The 21,226-nt window shown below is 37.6% G+C and overlaps 4 protein-coding genes across 6 annotated transcripts; 3 read left to right on the top strand and 1 right to left on the bottom strand.

Annotated features, from left to right (window-relative positions):
• The first annotated feature begins 707 nt into the window (after positions 1 to 707).
• LOC120010954 (protein ELC-like) lies at positions 708 to 1,913 on the top strand. The gene has a single exon (XM_038861915.1). It carries the CDS (start codon positions 863 to 865, stop codon positions 1,841 to 1,843), a length of 981 nt encoding a protein of 326 aa, XP_038717843.1. The 5' UTR covers positions 708 to 862; the 3' UTR covers positions 1,844 to 1,913.
• A 2,495-nt stretch (positions 1,914 to 4,408) lies between these two features.
• On the top strand, positions 4,409 to 6,666 carry LOC120011282 (DJ-1 protein homolog E-like). The gene is made up of 4 exons (XM_038862360.1): positions 4,409 to 4,717; positions 5,007 to 5,468; positions 5,554 to 5,916; positions 6,381 to 6,666. The coding sequence occupies exons 1-4, from the start codon at positions 4,538 to 4,540 to the stop codon at positions 6,564 to 6,566; spliced, it is 1,191 nt and encodes a 396-aa protein (XP_038718288.1). The 5' UTR covers positions 4,409 to 4,537; the 3' UTR covers positions 6,567 to 6,666.
• A 1,557-nt stretch (positions 6,667 to 8,223) lies between these two features.
• Positions 8,224 to 16,165, top strand: LOC120010675 (histone acetyltransferase GCN5-like). Of its 2 annotated transcripts, none has more exons than XM_038861467.1 (13): positions 8,224 to 8,895; positions 9,186 to 9,250; positions 9,451 to 9,531; positions 10,539 to 10,610; positions 10,915 to 11,083; positions 11,743 to 11,786; positions 12,007 to 12,106; positions 12,358 to 12,426; positions 13,418 to 13,511; positions 13,696 to 13,814; positions 15,373 to 15,466; positions 15,660 to 15,801; positions 15,902 to 16,165. In XM_038861467.1, exons 1-13 carry the CDS (start codon positions 8,263 to 8,265, stop codon positions 15,966 to 15,968), a joined length of 1,749 nt encoding a protein of 582 aa, XP_038717395.1. In that variant the 5' UTR covers positions 8,224 to 8,262; the 3' UTR covers positions 15,969 to 16,165. The 2 variants fall into 2 exon arrangements, with proteins under 2 accessions (XP_038717395.1, XP_038717396.1); XM_038861468.1 differs by having other exon boundaries at positions 8,225 to 8,895; positions 13,457 to 13,511.
• A 91-nt stretch (positions 16,166 to 16,256) lies between these two features.
• Positions 16,257 to 21,155, bottom strand: LOC120010677 (light-inducible protein CPRF2-like). 2 transcript variants are annotated; one of them, XM_038861470.1, is made up of 6 exons: positions 20,715 to 21,155; positions 20,438 to 20,528; positions 18,807 to 19,017; positions 17,919 to 17,994; positions 17,694 to 17,819; positions 16,257 to 16,554 (listed from the first exon to the last, which is right to left on the bottom strand). In XM_038861470.1, the coding sequence occupies exons 1-6, from the start codon at positions 21,081 to 21,083 to the stop codon at positions 16,378 to 16,380; spliced, it is 1,050 nt and encodes a 349-aa protein (XP_038717398.1). In that variant the 5' UTR covers positions 21,084 to 21,155; the 3' UTR covers positions 16,257 to 16,377. The 2 variants fall into 2 exon arrangements, with proteins under 2 accessions (XP_038717398.1, XP_038717397.1); XM_038861469.1 differs by having other exon boundaries at positions 16,257 to 16,857; positions 20,715 to 21,153.
• Positions 21,156 to 21,226: the final 71 nt, after the last annotated feature.

The following is a 21,226-nucleotide window of genomic DNA, read 5'->3' on the forward strand; positions in this document are numbered from 1 at the left end:
TAAAATAGAAGTAGGGGACCACGACTGGACTTCGTACTTTGGTGAGGAACCATGCTAGAGAAAAAAAAAAATAAAAATATTACATCTCGTGAATTGCTTCTTCATTTTTTATCCTTTTTTATTTCACTTTTGTCCATGGAGAAGCAAATGAAAGAGGGCTGTGTCGGTGGAAAGGGCACGAGAGTCTTGTCTCTTTTGAGATGGGTTATTGTAATTAATTTAGTGGTAGTAGCAATCAAGGCAAAATCCAAAACTTGGACAAGCCCATTGTCAGATTGGTGGTTTCATATCGGATTAATGTAATTTAATCGAGTGATATATGAACAAAATATTAGTTCCACTCAAAATTAATGCATTTTCTAAGCTTAAGTACCTTGGAGACTATCCTGGAGAATAAATCCGTGCAATTCTTTGGCCCAAAACGAACCATATCACTATAATATGTTTGAACTAGATTGGTGCATCAGAATTTAAAGCCATTTACTCAAGCCATCCCGGGCCTTTATGAACATCGGACTCTGGGCCAATTGTAGTAGTTTGGGCCTTTATGAACATCGGACTGTGGCCCAATTGTAGTAGTTTGGGCCATTGACTCAAGCCGACACACTCCGAGTGGAGAAGACCGAAACTTCTCAGAACTTTTCCTAGAATCTTACATTGTACATTTGATTTGGCAACTAACGAAACCTCCATTGATGTCAGTACAAACCTTCCAAGCAACTAAACCCCAATAGAAAATTTTTCCAAAATTGACTTTCTAATGTAGCTCCTTTTAATATAAATTCATCAAACACAATCTCTTCTTTAATTAGCTACAACAAACTGTTAAGCTGACCATATCTTGTTCTTGCTTGCTCCATCAATGGCGTCAAATTTCTCAACCCAGTTTGTTGATTCTGCACTTCATGGAAACACCAGCTTCGAGCTGTCTTACACAGACCCAAACCAGAAATGGATCATTCGCAACCATATCCTCTCACTCATCCAAAACTACCCTTCTTTGAGTCCTTCAATGGATTCCTTCATCCACAACAATGGAAGCACAGTGAACCTACTGAAAGCAGAGGGGAAACTCTCTGTTTCGCCTCCAATTCCACTCACCATTTGGGTCCATGTAAGCTACCCTGCCATGGCTCCTATGGTGTTTGTTATGGGAAGCTTCGATTCTCCGATTCATCGCGACCACCCTTTTGTTGATTCGTCCTCCGGAGCAACCTTTGTTCCTTACCTTCAAACATGGCAATACCCGCGAAGCAATCTCGTCGAACTTGTTAAGAATCTTGTCAATCTCTTCTCAATCGACCATCCTTTGGTTTACTCTCCGACCAATTCGACCTTCAGTCACCCCTCTATGGTTTCCAAAAGGGAGGCTCTCGATAGACTTGCAGGCATGGTTCACTACGATTTGGTTTTCATGGAGGCCAAGACAGAGGAGGAAATCGAAGAACTGTCGAATTTGCAAGGAGAGATGGCGAAGAGAGTTGAAACCACAAATTCATTGATTGATCAAATTGAGACTGAGAGAAGTATTTTGAAGAGGAGAGTGGAAGATTTGGTGATGGAATCCGATGTGGTGATGAATTGGTTGAGAGTTCATGATGGAATTACAGGGGATGAAACAGAGGATGCCTTCGAAGGGGTGGATGAAGAGTCGAAAATGAAGATTGATTGCTTGGCTGCAAGTATGGCCATTGATGATTTGATATATTCTTTAGAGAAAGCCATCGAAGGAGGAGTATTGAGCTTTGAAGCTTATATTAAGCAAGTGAGAGTCTTGGCTAGAGAGCAATTTTTCTGTACAGCCATGCTTGTGAAGCTAGGAGCTTCTCCTGTAGTTCATTAATGCACAGATTTGGTGTGAAAACTGTGCTTTCTTTTTTTCTCGTGTACAGGAAATTAATTAATTAGGTTCATTTCATATTTGCTTAAATTCTTATGCTTTTTGCTTCAGATTTGTAGTGTATTATTGTTAATCCCAATCTATTAATTGTCTAGTCCTATCCAATCCGGCATGCGAAATTCTTGATCATTGGAGGAATAATATTACCATTCAATATCAGCAATGCACTTTATCCAACGAAAAGATTAGTTCGAATTACAGAACTGCGACAAATCATCAACCGCCCCAAACATGGCCATCTCAGCCTCTCTCCGGGCGTCTTCCATGCCCATGCTCGGTGGTTCCCTCAGCAGTGACTCCGGCAAACGGAATGTCATGAGTTCAAGTCCCATGGGTATTTTCATTATCGCAATTTGCGAGATGGACATACCCTTGTTCAGTTCAGTGTTTGCTAATGTCACCTTGCGTCATCTCCTGCACTAAGCCTCAGCCCAAGTTTCAACTAGTTCATGAAAATTGTCGAGTATTCCATGTGACCCGAGATTTACTAGTCACTTTTTTGGTGGACAGCTAGCTAGCTAAATATGTTCCACGTTATAAACAAAAAGGAATAGTCATTCTAACCATTTTTTATGAGCTTGTAATGAAATGAGAGTTGAATGAGTTTTGAATTTCACCCTTTCAAAATCAACCAAATAAAGAAATAAGTGATTCTCACTCTCATACCACCCTCATTTCACTCTATAAAGGTAACCAGATGCCCCATTGTAGTCGTTGGAACTCTTAAATTCGGTCAACTTAAATTTCTACCATCCAAAACCTGTTCTCGCTTCTTGCATGCATGCATGCAATTTCTTCGTCAGAGCAATTTTTTTGAGAGACTGGCTTTACTTAAAAGTCCCTATGCATGGAAGGATACATTTCTCTTTGGACCAAATTTATTTCATGATTCCATTAAAGTGGGAACATGTAGATATCCTGTCAGGTATAACTTCAAGACAGACAGTTCCTAGGTATGGAATTTATACTGTCTAAGGTTTCAATCACTCTTAAGAACATATTAATTCAAAATTAACTTCTGTTACTCTTTTTCCTTTGTTATGCTTTTCCAAAACTTGGGTCTTGCAATATTTACCACAAGATATCCTATTATTAGGACTACTGTTTTTTTTTTCTTCTGGAATTTGAGTAATAGGCTGTTGAGATTTTGGGTTTGATTCATCATTGAATTGAGTACTGTGAGTTACATAACTACATGATGTTGAAATTATCAGCTTAAACACATCAATAATAATATTGTCTCTTTGGATTTACCGGTTCACTTAAATACATCGGGTCCTCAAATGCTTTGTTTTTCATGGGCCATCTCACAACAATACTTAAGCCCATAAAACACGTTGTTAAAGTCAAAGGGAATAAGTTTCGCTTATAAATTACTCGGTTGAATTATGTTAGACCGATGTGAAATTATAGTTTTACAGAGATGTGACTCGCAGGTCATATGAAAAGTCATTTTTTTCGTTGGGCCATATTTATTTCACAATTCTATTTAAGTAGGAAAGCTTAGAGGTGGTGTCAGATACAAGTTCATCAGAGGCAGTCCCTGGTGTGGAATATATACGAACGTGTTGCTGTAAATTCACATTCAATTTAAAGCTGATTGCTGGTTTTCTCTTTTAATACTTTGTCATGTGTGTTAATTCTCTGGTCTGTCCTCGCTCATCCGCGAATCTTCAAGGTGTGTCAACTTGTGCATGCATGAAGTTCTAGCAGTCTCAACTAGCTCTTCATATCGTCAGTCTTTTGTCATTTTCCTAAGGTGATAACTTTTGAACCTGGAAAGCTGTTCTAGGTGAGTTTATCATAATGCCTTGCTAGGACATTTTTTTCCCGTATGTATGGTTGTTGTCAGCATCTGATCTTCTGTAAACATAATTGCATTTAGAGCTGATAAGACTCGACGAGCTGCATTACACATTAGTTATACAAGGCAACATGCAGATTTTTCTTTAACCACTGAGTCTCCTCCACCTCCCAACAGAACGTACAACATAGATGAGAGCTAGCATCTTGATATTTAGACTTAATAATATTAAGTTAATTCAATCATTATTTATAAAGATAAACTCACTTCCTTACATATCAACAAAAATATTTCCTAACTCAAGTAAATTGGACTTTGATCAATGTGGTCAATAACTTTATCTAAATGAAATTACCGATAAAAGTTATATATTTGATAAAAGTTTCTTACATATTTTTATATCTACGATATATTTTTTTGTAGTTAATATGGATTATTGAAATTGCAGATAAAAGTTATATATTTGATAAAACTTTCTTACATATTTTTATATCTATGATATATTTTTTGTAGTTAATATGAATTATTGGATTTTTGTTTAGTAATTAATTTTATTAATTCGATACTAAAATTAATTCAATTAATTGTAATTCAAATGAGAATATTGATGTGCTATTTAAAATTGCTTACCAAACACAGTTTTTATATATATCCACGAAGTAGTGTTGTTAAACAAATTTGACACACGACACGTAAAAAATAGCTAGCTCCTACCTACCCCGATTCAAAAACTCAAAAAGACATAGATTTCAACATTATATAATAATACGACACCATTTTACATACTTCACCCCCATATTGTAAGCAAGTGATCCAAGCAAAGAAACACAAGCATGGCCTCAATTGCACAGAAATCAGCACTGATAATATGCGGCGACTACATGGAGGACTACGAGGTGATGGTGCCCTACGTTCTGCTTCAGTCCTTGGGAGTTCGCGTCGATTGCGTCTCTCCCAACAAGCGTCCCGGCGACAAGTGCTTCACTGCCGTCCATGACTTCATGGGGTTTGAGGTAATCTTGTCTATGTGAAATTACTGTAAGGATAGGGATCTCAATAGTTATCCCAATTATCCCACATATCTCACGGAATTTATATGGAATCATTTGTGTATAACATAGTAGTTAGGATATCTGAGATAACAACTGATGAGATTTATCAGCTGAGATATCAATTGTTGGAATTTGGAATTTAGGGTTGTAGGATATCAATTGCTGACGTGTTTATCATTTTCCGTGAAATTAACCTTCTTTTGATTTAGTCAGACTTTTTGCTTACTCTGTTTCTTCTACTCTGGTTCAGTTATATACAGAGTTGCCAGGCCACTTCTTCACTCTGAACTCAGATTTCAACCTAGTCAAACCAGAATCCTACGATGCCCTCATCGTTCCCGGAGGACGATTCACAGAACTCCTAAGTGACGACGACAAGGTCCTGAAAATCGTCAACATATTCGCGGAGGCAGATAAGCCGATATTCACAAGCTGTCATAGCCAGATTCTGCTGGCTGCAGCGGGGATTCTCAAAAGCAAGAAATGCACTGCATTCACAAGCTTGAAGCCTGTAATCGAGCTCGCCGGCGGCGTTTGGTGGGAGGAGCCAGGAGTCTCATCGGTTCGTGACATCACTGCTACTGTTAAAGATGGGAATCTAATAAGCTCGATTGGTTGGCCTGGCCATGGAGAGTACTTGAAGCTTCTGCTTCATTCAATCGGGGCCAAAGTTTCCAGGACGAGAGAGAATTCAGTCTTGTTTATTTGCGCGGTAATTGAAGTTCAAAAAACCCCAATTCCATCCCCCTAATTCAGCTTTCTTCCTTCAATTGCATCGATCTTTTGTTTTGTTACAGGACTATGTTGAAGATTATGAGATAAATGTACCGTTCCGAGCACTTCAAGGTTTGGGCTGCAGGGTCGATGCAGTTTCTCCGACCAAAACCGTCGCAGAGACGTGTGTTACGGCGATTCATGATGATGAGGGAGGACAAATCTGTAGCGAGAAGCGAGGACATAACTTCTATGTCAATGCCAATTGGAGTGATGTTTGTGTTGATAAGTATGACTGTATTGTATTTCCCGGAGGAAGGTCGCCGGAATTGCTGGTCTCCGATGAGAAGGTGATTTCTCTGGTTAAGGAATTTGCAGAGAAAGGCAAAGTGATTGCAGGTATTGGACAAGGCCAATGGGTTCTTGCTGCTGCTGGTGTTCTCAAGGTAAGCAAAGTCCACAAACAAAATTCACTTGTTGGGCCTCAGTCCATTACTCATGAAGACGGATGCCCAATAAGAAGTAAGAAGTACTAAAATGCGGCCCATAATCGAGGGGAATCTGATTCTCCTCCCTGACATGGAAAATTAATAACTTGTTGGGTTTTTTCATAAAATGCAAAATCCAGCCATCAATAAGGAAAATACAGTGGAAAAAACATAATATGATTTCTTTTTAAGTTATGATAGAGATCTCAGTAACAGGTATTTTAGTTATCTCAATTATTGAATTGTGTGCATATAATTTTATGTGTATCATGTGAGAGCTACGAAACTTACAAATTCACTTTACTCACATGTGTCAAACTCAACAATTGAGTTGATTGGAATATCATAGTGTTGGGATTTTCATAATTTTTTGATTTTTTTTTTGTTTGTGTTTGTAATTTGTTATTGACGTATTTGATTAGGGGAAGAAGTGTGCAAGCAGTCGTGGAATGAAGGTTATCGTCAAACTGGCTGGTGGAGAAGTAGGAGAGTCCATCGAAGAAGGCTGTGTGAGCCATGGCAAGCTAGTGACTGCGACTGGATGGCTTGCACTTACCGATTTTGTTTCTCAATTAAGTGGGGTGCTTGGATTGTCTGTTGTGTTTTAAAGTGTTACTTACATGTCTTGAAGTCTATCTTTTGAATTCTCGCTACAATAAAATAATAAATAAAAAAACAATTTGAAGATTCAAAATTCTCTTAATTTTATATTTTTATGATATCTAATTACAAAAGCATATGCTACGTTATTTACATTCTTATTTTCTGTATTATTGAGTGATCAATTAATGAAGATGTCATAAAAATTTTTCTTCAATTGGCCATTCATTTCCATCCATGTGCGACGATATTTATCGTGCAGTATGATGTGCCTATGCTATATATGGAAGGTCATTAAGATCGAGCCTACGCAGTTGAGAAGTTAAAAAAAGGGGACTTTTGGAAGCCGGTACACTAGATTATACTTAATTGTAAAAAAGTGCAATCACTAAAACATCTTTTTAAAAAAGTACACTGGGATAATCTTTTACCAAAATAACCTCAAATTTGATTTTCTCTCTCCACGAATTGTGATACAATAGTGATACTTTTAAATAGAAGATCCAATTTAATGTTCAATTTATATATTTTGCTCATAAAATGATGATATAAATGTTAGAATGTAAATTTGATTGCATTACATGTCTTTCTAGTTTAATTATGTCATTTTAGTGGATTTTTGGTGTTGGTGATACTATAGTGATACATCTCTGCAGCTGTAAATGTTTTTCCAAAACGAGCAAGAGATGTACAAACTAAGAAAATAAAACCAAGAAAGGAAAAGTAATTAGGAAGAAGAAGTATGCATACAAGTTCAATTATATCATTTTAATGAATTTTTGGTGTTCGTGATACTATAGTGATACATCTCTGCACTTGTAAATGTTTTTCCAAAACGAACATGAGAGGTAACCAAGAAAAGAAAATCAAGAAAGGAAAAGTAATTAGGAAGATGAAGTATGCATACTGGTTTAATTGTATCATTTTAGTGGTTTTTTGGTGCTGATGATACTATATTGATACTATATTGATACTATAGTGATACATCTCTGCAAAAAACGAATCAGAGTCCAGATCTGCAAAAAAATGAAACACAACTCATATTGAACAACGAAGCATAGTCCATATCTGTCAAAAACGAAGCAGAGCAACTCGACGCAGTCCAGATTGAGCAACGACGAAGAAGGCGATGAAGAGAGGAGAAACTCGGCCAAAAACGGAGAAGAATGCAACGAAGAACAAATTCAAATTGAGAACCAGAAGAAGAAGAAGGAGGAGGAGGAGGAGAGAAAGAAGGAGATAACTTTTAGTAGAGAAGAATGAGAGAAAGAGATGACACACTAGAGTTAGATAGTTGGAGGGAGAAGAAGAAGAAGAAGAAGAAGAAGGGTATTGTAGGAATAAATTAAAAAATATCTTAAGTCAGTTGACCACATTACCCTTAAATTGTACTTTTTTACAATTTTAAAAATATTCATGACCTTTTTACAATTAAGTTGTCCAAAGTGCTCTTACTCCCAATTGTCCCTAAAAAAAGAGGGGAGAGAGATTTGAATCCAACCCATTTGAAATGTTGTACATGCTATGGGTCAAGGCCCGCACTCTGTCATTTGAATCCAACCCAATCCTTATTCCTTAGCCCGTTAAAAGTACTGGGCCGAACTGACATAAACCCCATCTCCTTCCCGCGGGCGGGGGTATCGTTCCCGGCCAAAAAAAATCTACAAAAGCCATTAGCCTATAGATCTTTACCGGGACAACTCAATGGACTCTCACTCGACGCATCTGACCGCACCGAACCGCTCCCGCAGCTCTCAGTCGCAGTCACCGTCCCACTCGGCCTCAGCTTCGGCGACATCATCTCTCCACAAGCGCAGGTTGGCGGCGTCGGCAGTGGCATCTGACGACCATGCCCCTCCCTCCTCCTCATTCCATCCCTCGTCATTCTCCGCCGACACGCGCGATGGAGCCCTCACTTCCAATGATGACCTTGAAAGCATCTCTGCTCGCGGGGCCGACTCGGACTCCGATGCAGACGACTCAGAAGCGGATGCAGTCGTGGACGACGACGACGATGACTTTGATAATGACTCTTCCATGCGCACTTTTACTGCCGCTCGCCTAGAAGCAAACAACGCTGCTGGTTCCACCGCCGTTACAGGCAGCGTTTCCGCCAGGAACACGAAGATCAAGACGGAGAGTTCTACGATAAAGATCGAACCCTCTGATGGCGCTAAGGACGGCGGGCCTACTGGGACGGGTGCTGTGGGGCCTGCTGGCACGGCAGGGAGCGCGGTAACAGGGATGATGGTGAAGGAAGACCCCACAAAGATATTCACAGAGAATTTGCAGACAAGTGGAGCTTACAGCGCTAGAGAAGAGACTTTGAAGAGAGAGGTTAATGGAAGTGATAATTAGCGTTTGTGTTAATATGTTTTTATGCAGTACATTGTCGCAGTATTGAAAATTATATCGTCTGTGTTAATATGTTTTTATTCTACCTCGTGTCTTTAGTGGCATGACAAAAAATGTCCCTTAAAAGATCAAATATTAGTTAAGTTTTTGTGTCAAAGTTTTGTTGCATTAACATAGTCTATCTGTGTTTTTCCGTGTTATATAGTTGTTTTGTTTTTTCTGGCACTGAGTAATGGAAGTGATAATTAGCGTTTTTTCCTTCAAAATTTCAGGAGGAAGCAGGAAAACTCAAGTTTGTATGCTGTTCAAATGATGGCATTGATGATCATATGGTTTGGTATCACTTTCTCTTTTGTTAACTATTATGTTCTGTGTCTGTTATGCTTCACGAAAATTCATATAATGTCTATGATGTGTTGTTCTTTTCGTCCTAAACTACTTTAGTACAGCTGTATATTTGTCACATGAATATAAATTGAGTGCTATGTGCATTGGAGTTGTTTTACCATTTTTTCTGAAATGGTTTCTAATTCTCAGGTTGATCGGATTGAAGAATATATTTGGGAAACAGCTACCTAACATGCCAAAGGTGTATATTGTCCGTCTTCTGATGGATAGGTAGATTTATGTTTATGAATGAGACTTTTGTGAATAAACAGAATTCGCTCCTCTCTTTAATTTCCGGAAGTGTCATTATGCACTAAAGTTTCCAATTCCATTCAAAATTTCATAAGGTAAAAGCAAAAATGTAACCATTCCTCTGAAATATTCAGGTTGTGACGTCGATAAAAACCAATTAATCAGAAGAGTGAGTAAGGTGTTAGGGTATCCTGCTTGCATTTAAGATTGTGTTGCAAACTTGCAAATTGCAATAGAAAGATATGGCAAATGTGGGTATTACACTATTACTGTATTAGCATTGCGATAGGTTTTAGTTTTTTTGACAATTGATGCTAGTGGGTGAAAATGAAATGAAGGCTTTTAAGTAGATTCTCTAGTGGTTTATAATGGACAAAGAGGTAGCTAAAATGCGTCCCTATTGGTCTCTGGGTACCAGTGGTGTAATGATAGGTAAAATAAATTGGAGCAAAATTAATTTAAATGGGGGACAGATTTGTCGATGTCTAGGGATTGCATTCTTATAGGAGTGCAAGAGTTTGTTTGGATGTTTTTGTTGCTTACAAGAATTTTTTTGGTGAACGGGTCTGGGTATGATATGTAGAATATGACTTCAAAAATTTTTTATTACTTGTAATGAAGGTGACATAATGCAAAATTAAAGGAAGAGAAGCAAAGAGGGAGACATGTAACTTTGTTTCTTACCAAGACTTTCAATAAGGCTTAGCAACTAAGAGCTTGCAAGTTTGACATAGATACTTACATACTAAGATCCACTTTAAGAAAGAACCCCCTTATGCAAAAGACTAGAGTTTCCCAGTTACTAAAGAAGTTGCAATGGTATTATCTCGAACCTAAATTAACGGTTCTCATGTACGGTATAGGACATCAACATCCCTTTGGAAAATTTCAAAACAGTCCCCTCGACGAAGTTTAAAGTTCCGTTTAATAAATTATATTTCTTGCCCAAAAAAATATTCACAGATGCTTTTAACACTGACTCGCAGAAGCCATAAGTCCGTTATGGTTATCAGACATAATCAGGTCGTTGGTGGCATCACATATCGTCCATATATCAGGTAATTTTTTGCTTGTGTTATCGTCACGTCATTTGTAACAGTTGTTTATTCTGTCTTGTTATGATATTGATTACTTACAAGCCTGAAACATTGTACTTAATTAGTTCATCTTTTTTCTGTGCTGATGTAAGAGCGGGAAAAATTGGCTTTAGGACACCTGTCTCTCATTCACTAAGCCTTTTCCTTGATGGGTGAAGATTTTGTGTTTGGCGAATCTCAAGAGCCAAAGTAGTAGATGATATATGTTTTCATTGCATGAGACATTTTTTACGTTCTTTAATAATAACTTTTCTTCTGTGCATAGCCAAAAGTTTGGGGAAATTGCTTTCTGTGCGATTACAGCCGATGAACAAGTCAAAGGTTATGGCACCAGGCTGATGAATCACTTAAAACAACATGCACGTGATGTTGATGGGCTAACACATTTTTTGACATATGCTGACAATAATGCTGTTGGCTATTTTATTAAACAGGTCTGATAATTTGTTTTCGGCACAGCTTTCTTCTGGTTTTGTGATTTCATTGGTTGTTAGCATAAACTTGCAGTAAGCTAAACATTTTGCTTAGTTTTAATTTTTTTTTTTGGATTCCATGAGGAAGACTATTAGTCATGCGGTGCCTTATTCATGGTCTAGGTGGATTGTTGTTCTGTATCCTTGAGAATGTTTTGATTTTTGCTTAAGTTTGTTGATTGAGATGGAAGATTTTATTGGATCACTTGAATAATAGAATTTGGCTGCTTTTGGTTGGATACCACATGCCAGCCCCATTCTGAAACAAAAGGAGAAAATATGATGTATAATAAGACACACATTTGCTTCTGGAATGGGGATGGGACTGAGGTCTTGAGGTCTTGGGATCCAAATTTCCAATCTCGCTTGGGCACATCTTGGATTCAAAATGATACTAGTGGCTCATTAGTGCTAGTATCTGGTTTTTACTCTGCAAGGTTGGCCCAATGTTTTGTGGTTTTTTTTTTATAGATACTAGTAGTCATTATCTCTGTCACCACTATATTAAATCTCTGTTTTTGAATATTTTGTTTGTAGTTTCTTGCCAACTGCTCTTTCTGATGTTTTTTGTGCGTCGTTGTGTTTGATTTTAAGTTGCCCATTGTTCTAATTACTTGTAGGGTTTTACCAAGGAGATTTATCTTGAGAAAGATCGATGGCATGGGTATTGTTCCCACACAACCTCTATTGTAATTTAGAAGACTCTTATGGTTTGTTGTTCCATATTGTAATTTCCCCTTTGACTGTTTCACCTCAGTGTATTTATGCCTTTATGGGGGGGGTTACTTGGAAAATAACATGAAGGAGAGAGTAATGAAGTTTTGAACTAATGGTTCGATCATATATCTTGCTCTTATGCATTTTGTAATTCATTGCAAATCCAGGTATATCAAGGACTATGATGGAGTTATCCTGATGGAGTATAAGATTGATCCTAAGCTTCCGTATACTGATCTATCAACTATGATTCGCTGTCAGAGGGAGGTAAAATTATTTATGATCTGTTATTGGGCGACCTTTTTTCTTGTGATTATTCCCTTAGTTGAGATATTTGAATTTTTGTGTTTTGAGAACAATAGATATGATATAAATATGACATCACATGTCCAAATTTACGCACTTCTTAAAAGCTTAGATACCAGCTATGATGAGTATTCAAGTGAATTTGTTTTAATTTTGCCGGTGTTAGGTCATTTTTTATTCACATTTTTTTGTTTGTGATGTTGGTATGCTAGGCAATCGATGAAAAGATAAGAGAGCTCTCCAACTGTCACATTGTTTACCCCGGAATTGATTTTCAGAAGGTAATAGGATCAACATTTCATACAGAAAACTTAGCATCACATGGCAGTAGATAATCTAAATGCAGATTTTATGATATGCTGCTCATAAATGCATTTTTGTGTCCTAATCAAATGTCAGAAATCACAAATAAGGTTTAAGAGCACCACTAGCTGAAGTGGTCATGCTCCTTACCACTTTTCCCAAGGACTGGTTCGGATACCCCCCCCCCCCCCCAAAATAATGAAAAATGTGCATTGTTGATTTGCGATGCTCTTTAAGATATTATAGATCTTATTTTCTTTCCCTGTAGCAAGCTTTACATTTTTAATGAACAGGTGATGTTGGTTTAACATTTGGTTCAAGTTCAGTAGGACGGAACTTTGGGTCACCACACCATTTGAGAGCACAACACCTCTGCACGGGGAACTGGAGATATTTGACAACAATTTGGCAACCTTTTCAATTTATTCTTTCTCCATGTTAGCTCTATAGACAATCACATTTTTGGTCATTTGTCATCGTTCTTTGGTAGAAATGATTGGAGCTGTTTGGTATCCCAATTGGTGTTGTTTAAATGAGGTGGTTTACGAAAGCGGGAAACTGCAATTGATGCATGTAATATTCAAAAAAAGAAGAAGCTTTACTACAAAAATTTTGCAAGGGCCACTTCTATGACCACAAGATGATTTGTGCATGCTAAAAATGTAGGACCATTCTTTTCTGTAATGGCGGTGGTTTTCCAGATAAAGAATCAGCATCATTTGTGTAATCAATTTCATATATGCTTCCTACCAAGAGCTCAGTTTTTAAGAATATATTCCATAAGGTACTCTCGTGAGGATTTGTTTTCATCAGTTCTGTTCATGGGTGTTGGGATTTTTATTTATTTTTCCCTGTTATTCATAAAATGTCTGTTTCCTGAAGTTGCTGTTATCTTTTTTAATAATTATTTGTTTCCGCTTGATCCAAGTTGCTCCATTTTTCAATATGATTTGCTTTTATGGCTTCAAGGTTGAACTTGATTATAATGAAGTACGTTGTTTGATTCAGAAGGAAGCTGGCATCCCTAAAAAAATCATCAAAGTTGGCGATATTATGGGCTTGAGTGAGTACTAAAATTCCCTCCAGATTATTGCATGTTTGAGTTCATCTTAGCTCTGTATTTGTACCAAAATTTTGTATTTTCTCTGTTATTTCTTTTATGAATGGTTGAATCAGTATAATTTGACAAAACCGCAGTTGGTAGATTCTCAGTGTTAATCAGAATTTTCTGCTTAATTTGCTTACAGAGGAGGCTGGGTGGACTCCAGATCAATATGGTCACTTGCGGTTTAGGACTTTAAATGCTTCTACAGATAGTGGCACAAGTCTAAAACATTTGACAGCAGTCATGCGCTCACTTCTCAAGGCAAGTGCAAATTTTTTTACTGTTTGATTTTGATTTGTCTTCCAATGGGTCTTAGTGGCTAAGTTTCATTGACACTGCATTTTCATTGAATTGATGCCAATACTAATTAATAATAGTCTAATAGGATTAGTAAAGAATTCTGCAAAATAAAGCAGAGAAGCTTGGCAGGATCTTCTTGCAGTTGCAAGTTGGGAATTTGTTATTAACTTAAAAGAGTAAGAAACCAAATATCTATGGTTTTCCTAAGAACTGCCAAATTTTGAAAATCAAGTTTCTTCTTTCAAGTATATGTTCATAACATGCGCGCTAGTTTCAGTTATCATCATCATCGCTTCTATCCCTAACAATCTGGTGTTGGCTCTTTGAATTCGCCATTTGTTCCTTCTAGAGCTACTTTTCATCTACTTCCAAAGAATTTCCTATCCATATCTTTTTCTGGTTTCCCTCTTCTCTTCTTAGGGTCTTCTACTTGGGATTTTTTTTGACTCTTGCTACCATCTTAGGCGGTTTTCTCAATGAGACTAGATGCCATCCTTTCAGCCCTACTGAAGAACATCCATGGTTTTTTCTTGCATTGCCTTGCCACAACATAATAATTTCTCTACACTCATTCTTTGTCTCTTAGTAGCCAACCATTCCATAGTGGTGTATTCCCGCACGAGATATAGAGGTCGACTCAATTAGTGCCTTCAATTTTACCGGGAAAGTGAGTTCCTTGTGTCTGATATGACACATTTTCATGTCATATCTTTGTAGATTAATATAAAGAATCTCATTGATATTGTCAACGATGTATAATGAAACAAGAAAGTAACATATACTGAAAGGTGATCGTCTCTTAAGACATTAAATAGTTTTTCTTTGTTTATATTTATCTCAACATACTCGTTATTGGCTATTGCTGCTTCAGATTTGACAAACATGCCTCAGTCAATTTTTTGTTATATATATTTTTTAGAAGTTTTCCATTATTATCTTTCAATAAGCATGGTTGGGACGTCAAATCTGTCATAATTTGCTTCTGTCAAATCGTCTTCTTTTCCTCATTTTTTCTGATAAATGGGTAGTACTTACTCTTCAAGTATACAAATGTTACAGGACTGTGGGGGCATGATATTTTGAGTTTTCTAGGTTCTATCTCATGTTTTTATACTAATTAACTTTGGTTGCATGACTCTTAACTTTACTTTTATCCAGAAAAAGAAATATGATAACAATCAAGAAAGTAAACCAAATGCAAATATGGGCAGCCCAGTTTGATTAGCAGATTTAACCATTTTCCAACTTTTTTTTCGAGTAAGACTTTTTTTTGGAGTAAAAAAGAATATATATGTGCAAAGGGCATCAAGGGGATTGTTCGCGTAAGAAACAAGTGGACTTATGTATAAACAAACTGTGGACTTCATGTAAAATTGTAAATATGTGGCATCGGTTATTTTTCATATTATGTTTTTGTAACTATTTTTTTAGTTTATTTCATCTGATTTTAGCAGTTATATCCTTTGGAGAATGTGATTCTCTGAACCATGTATCTTAACCCATAAATCTGATTCCCCAGGCAATGTTCGACCATGCTGATGCTTGGCCATTCAAGGAACCAGTTGATGCCAGAGATGTCCCTGATTATTATGACATCATCAAAGATCCTGTGGGTAAGTTGCTTTGCATAGTGGTAGCCTACTCCTTAGGTTGGAGTCCCGTCTTGCACTAATACTAATAATTATAATTATAAAAGGAACATGACCTATAAAAAAGGTCCTTACGGAGAATCTTTAGAGGATTTTGTGCTGTGCCATTGTGCATACAATATCTCATGTTTGATGTTTTGATATGATTATGTGGCAGATTTGAAGACAATGTCCAAAAGGGTAGAGTCAGAGCAGTATTACATAACATTTGAGATGTTTATAGCAGATGCGAAGAGAATGTTTACTAACGCTCGCACTTATAACTCACCTGAAACCATATATTATAAATGTTCAACCAGGCACGTTGATACATTACATGCCCCTATCTTTTGTTCCAACCCCTCCCCCCTCCCCTTTTTCAAATTGTCAGTTTTTCTTACCTCAGACCTCTGCTGGCAGGTTGGAATCTCACTTCCAGAACAAAGTTCAGTCAGTATTGCAGTCGGGTGCCAAACTTCAGCAGTAATTAGATCTACGGCTGCCAACCGTGATCTCTCTTGCCTGTTATTACGGATTCTTAGGATGTGAAGAAAATATTATAGTATTTTTTGAGATATTTATAGCGTATCATCCCTTTAATAGTTGAGGGCTAGCCAGTGTGGATAGGCACATATGTTCAAGGTATACATCATTGGTTATGCGATACAACACTCGACCAGAGCATATGCTGAATATTTCTAACGCGACTGTGTTCTCAAACGCAAGATCGAAATCACTGCAGTCATTTATTTTGCAGAATGTGAACATCTTTCGGTGAGTGTGCAAAGTGGTGATGATTATTTGGTATCCATCAGAATTCATGACCGAACTCAATAAGCAAATTGTAACAGCAGGTAACGTTTTCAATCACACCAAAAACAAGAAACAAAAGCTGCCTAATTTAGTTTTTTTTTGTCGGTCTTCCCATTTCCAATGGAATTGGGATGCGATGAAGCCGAATCAGGTAAAGTCCCACCTGGATTGACAATGGAGCCAACATGCTTCTGCAATTGATCAATTGCTCCTTGGTGCACGAAAGGCATTCCAATCACATTTGCTTCATTTGCCAAAGGCTGCACAGGAGGAATACAACCAACATTATTGGCCACAACATTGTGGGGGTTTTCGACTAGAGGAACCGGGGTGGTGTTGGTAAAGCCAGTGTTCAATTTTGGGTTATGCAGAGTTGTATTAGAAACATTTGGGGCTGGCTGGTGGAGGAATTGATTGGGGTTTGGCTGCATTTGTACAAAATTTCTAGATGTATCCACAGGACTATTAATAAAGGGCATGCCTGCACTTGGTAGGCCAGACATCGTTAAAAGTCTTGGGTTCACCCCTGTCATTTGTTTAACTGAGGCTTCAGCCATCTTCACCTAAAAGAAAAATCATATAACATACTTGTTCAATGGAACTAGATATTGCAACGATTACATAGTATACACACATGGACAGCCTTCCACAAAGCTTGGTACAACCAAATTAGTTACACTTAATGTCATCAACCCCGTAGTTATCTAAAAGCGGCAGAGGTGACCCAATAGTAGAGTTGCATGGGTGCAACCTAGAGGTCACAGCTCGTCCGTCCCCGACCCCGCCACGGCAGAAGCCTTGTGCACGAGAGTCGTTTTACCAATGCAGTAGTTTATTTAAATAGTTAACAATTATAATTCTTTGTCTAAATAAAGAAACTTCAAGAATTGTCATAAATTAGGTGACTACACTGACCAAGGTCATTTGTATAACATCTCTGGACATCAAGCGTACACAACTACTATGTTTATTTTACTTTTTTGGTAAGCTACTATGTGTTTATTATTGATTTGAGAGTCCATGTCATATTTATAACTTCTCATTTTAATAAAAGATCAAGCTCGACTTAAGCCCAAATACAAGATACAATAAAGTTATTCATTTTCACGCAACCATAGCGATAACTTCAGTTTTAATCATAGCACTCCACCAGAAATCTGAATATATCCCCAAGTATGCTAACATAGAAAAGCACATAAAGAATCATTATAAGAAAGACAACCAATTTCACATGTTTAGTTATTTCAGAAACCTTGAAGTCCCAAAAATTAAGAGTTCTTGTTTTCCAGTCCTCTAAAATAAATCACAAAGGCACTGCTAAACTCTCAAAATGATTCATATGTTTAACTAACCACATCAAAAATCAGATCACTAAAAAATACACAAATTGAAAACTTACCTTTGCTCTTAATGTCTCGATATCAGCTTTCAAAATTCTATTTTCAACAGAAGCATTGTCACACTTTTGGTTCACCTCAGTTAGATGAGTCAGCAAAGAAGAGTGCTTATCCTTTAGCTGACCAGCCTATAAAAAGCACATAAATAACTTCACTAATTATTAAACATCGGAAAAAATTGCTGAGACAAGTGTCTGCGTGAGAGAGAAACAAGGCAAAGATGAAACCTGGGTTTCTAGTTCATTCATCTGATCTTGCTTTCTTCTTCTAGAGCGTCGAGCTGACTCCCGATTCGACAACATCCTGAGCCACCAACATACAAAAATTAATATGCCTTCTCCAATTTTCGGAGGCAGGGGAGTATTTAGCAGTTGTATGCAAACTCGCAAACAGTGAGCTTGTGATGATTCATAAACAAATATCTTCTAAGAGCAAATCTAGTGAGATAGTAAAGGAAAAACAGTTGAAACCTTTTGGTTTGAAAAACAGGGTGTTTGGAAATTCTGTTCTTTTTTAGTTTCCAAAGACCGAATTTTGAGTTTAGATTTTGGAAACAAACTTAAGAAATAAAAATGTGGTAAAAAATTGATTTGGGTTTGTAATACAAGAATCCTGTTTTTTTTTTATAAAAAAAACATAAAATTCATTTGGCCAAGAGGGGTAGAACACTTATAAGCTTTTCACAACACCTTTTATAAGTTTTGGTTTTCGAAAATAAAAAGTAGATTTCAGTTTTACAAAAAAAAATTCCTAAAAGCTAACAGCCAAATGAATTTCCACCCATATTTTTGTTTTGGATTCCAGACAATTGCCAAGATCAAGTTTTTTAGGGCGTAGTTGCTCTTGTTTGGACTAAGTACATAGAGCTATCAACCAATGTTCCTCCTGTTTGAACACAAAGTTCTGAATGTCATCAAGGCACTGCACTAATTGACCAGCAAGAATTAGTCGGGTAAGAGCACAGTAAGTACATATTAACCTTTCATAAGATTAACTGACAAAAATAGATACCGACAAAACAAAGGGAAAAAATTTCAAAGAAGCTTCTCACTCTTGCATAAACTTTTCAAAGCAAACGAGTGTATAAGAGACATAATGCTGGTATGTCTGGTTACCTTCTTGCACGTTTCGCATCAGCAGGACCCATATTTTCATTAGTTTCTGTCTCCCCTTCGAACTCATCATCATCTGAATCTTCCCTTGATGACCCACTAGTTGCTTGCGCCGGTAGTACCTCCAAGTTTCTTTGCAAAGCAGGTACGGCAGCAATACCCGTTGGTTTATCATTGGCCCTACTTTGTTCCATCATGAGAACATGTCCAGTACCTATGATGAGTAAACAAATATGAGATTGCCTGCATAAAATATGAAACTTATTCTGGAATGAACTTTTTTCATGTGTCATTACAAGTTGGAAACCAAGACAATGGTTGATCAAACTCCCAAATTAACATGACTAATTCCCAAAGAAATTGCATCATTAATACTCCATGCGCTTTGTTGGAAAATGCTGTCCGCTATGTGCACGTGTGTGTGTAGAAAAGAAAATTTTCTTGAGCATAAGATTCCTGCCACTACAAACAAAGTCTAGATAAGGCAGATGTACACAACCTACCTTGAGTCGTAGAAGTTGTTTCTATGGTTTTCTGTGGTTCGGCCTAGGATGCCTAGATTGCAATTGCTAAACAAGATTTTCGCTAATAAACATTTTACTAAGAGCAACAAAAAGAGCACAAAATGACAGATCATTTTAGCTAATAAGTACAAGTATGCGGCCCATCAAAGGTTTGCCAGCACAAGTTCAGATCTTAATGGCAGACATTCTCCAACACCAAGTCAATAACCATGCTATATATAAAAAAACATCTTTGGATGCCAACCTCTCCACCAATTCCTCAAAAAAACATAAATACAATACATACATATATATGTTTATAATATATATACAAACACAAGAAGTCTTAGAAACTTTGTGCAATGTGCATTACAATGATAGAGGATCAGATGCATGTAACTAGAACTTCTTTTGTTGTCAGCTTATGCAAAACAGCTTCTGTAGTATAATGATAGAGACATGAGCCACAGTGGGGTTTTTCTTTTCCTTCCTTCAGCACCAAAGAGACAAAAAAACTGGATTTCATTGAAGATGACATTGAGGGGGAGAGAGATGAACCAATGATAATTGGCTAGTTAGAGAGAAAAAGTAATGGACAATTAACAGACCATGTTTCAGTTCCCGCCATTCTATATGATAAGTATTATTAGCGTTTGAATGGCATTGCTAGCAAAACAGTTCTACTAATCCCCAGTCATCGATGGAATACCCTAAGATTCCGATATTCCACATCTCGCACACTAAAAGAATCTTAAAAAGACCCTAAATAATGATGAAGAAAGGTTTTTCTTACTCATCAAGCTTTTTGAAGTCACAATAAATTTTAAAAAACTCAATATAGTTTCCCATCAAAAAGGACAGTGCATTGCAAAATAAAAGGGAAGTGTGTGATTATAACATGAAGAATGATGGGTCCATTCCATAACACCATACTCCCATGGATAAATCAACAGTCAAAATCCTAAAGGTTCATAGCACCTGTCATCCGCAAGAGGACATATCCCTTGAGAAAAATTATGGAAGGAGCAAAGTTGACAGCCTTAAATTTCAATGTAGTAAAAGTATAACTCAGGGTATATAAAGCAAATCATTTCAACTCATTCATGGCCTAAAAAAAATGCCAAGCCGTACCATTGGCTTGGGATTCTAGCCGAGAAGGCTCTGCAGCCTGCACTTGATTTTCAGGTGATGTTGAAAGACCTTCAGGCTTCATAGACGACGCCTGCACACAGAAACACACACAAAAAAAAAAAAAGCACACAGACTTCCATTAAATTCTCAATTTAAATGGCCATTCCCAACTATTTGTCTCCTATCATATCTATAAACAGTAAACCATACTTTAATTCCTGGCTCACATCACAGTGTCCTAACATATCCGACTATGAAGATAAGGAGAAAAAACTACCCGAGAGTGGGCAACAGCGGCGCAGGCGATTTCGAGTTTGGACTGGAGATATGCGCGGTACTCAACGGAATCGCTCGGAGCTTCAAGAGCGTGATCCACAGGCGCCGGTGGAGGGGCAGGAGCTGACTTCCTCTCGAGCTCGATCTCGATCTCGATCACGTCATCATTGTTACCTTCCGCGGGCTTCGACGGTAGCACACCCGCAGACGGAGCAGCACCAGCATCATTGTTGCTAAGCGGAAGAGAAGGAGAAGCAACCTCTTCCAGAAGTCTCTCAAACGCCCATTCCGAATCGCTCCGGTGCATCCCCGGCGCCGGAGACTCCCAGAACGAGTCGGATAAATCACCAACCGAGAACAATCTGTTCATCCCTCTCTCTCTCTCTCTCTCTCTCTCCCCTATTTCCGTCTTGCCTTTTCCTGACAATTGCTTCCGCCAGTGGGTTTCCTTCGTTGTTTGGTAGTTTTGATTGAAGAAATAATCGTCTGCACGAACTATCACAATGATCCCTT

Source organism: Tripterygium wilfordii, chromosome 12 (genome assembly GCF_013401445.1).
Source record: "Tripterygium wilfordii isolate XIE 37 chromosome 12, ASM1340144v1, whole genome shotgun sequence".
Lineage (NCBI taxonomy): Eukaryota > Viridiplantae > Streptophyta > Magnoliopsida > Celastrales > Celastraceae > Tripterygium > Tripterygium wilfordii.

Excerpts from the sequence above, each read along its gene's own strand:
- LOC120010954 (XM_038861915.1), top strand. The coding sequence starts at position 863 with ATGGCGTCAAATTTCTCAACCCAGTTTGTTGATTCTGCACTTCATGGA.
- LOC120011282 (XM_038862360.1), top strand. The coding sequence starts at position 4,538 with ATGGCCTCAATTGCACAGAAATCAGCACTGATAATATGCGGCGACTAC. Across the intron at positions 5,469-5,553 it reads CAGTCTTGTTTATTTGCGCG|GACTATGTTGAAGATTATGA; the intron begins GTAATTGAAGTT and ends GTTTTGTTACAG. Across the intron at positions 5,917-6,380 it reads CTGCTGCTGGTGTTCTCAAG|GGGAAGAAGTGTGCAAGCAG; the intron begins GTAAGCAAAGTC and ends GTATTTGATTAG.
- LOC120010675 (XM_038861467.1), top strand. The coding sequence starts at position 8,263 with ATGGACTCTCACTCGACGCATCTGACCGCACCGAACCGCTCCCGCAGC. Across the intron at positions 11,787-12,006 it reads GAGAAAGATCGATGGCATGG|GTATATCAAGGACTATGATG; the intron begins GTATTGTTCCCA and ends TTGCAAATCCAG. Across the intron at positions 13,815-15,372 it reads TCATGCGCTCACTTCTCAAG|GCAATGTTCGACCATGCTGA; the intron begins GCAAGTGCAAAT and ends CTGATTCCCCAG.
- LOC120010677 (XM_038861469.1), bottom strand. The coding sequence starts at position 21,083 with ATGAACAGATTGTTCTCGGTTGGTGATTTATCCGACTCGTTCTGGGAG. Across the intron at positions 19,018-20,437 it reads GCTAGAATCCCAAGCCAATG|GTACTGGACATGTTCTCATG; the intron begins GTACGGCTTGGC and ends TACTCATCATAG. Across the intron at positions 17,820-17,918 it reads TGAATGAACTAGAAACCCAG|GCTGGTCAGCTAAAGGATAA; the intron begins GTTTCATCTTTG and ends TGCTTTTTATAG.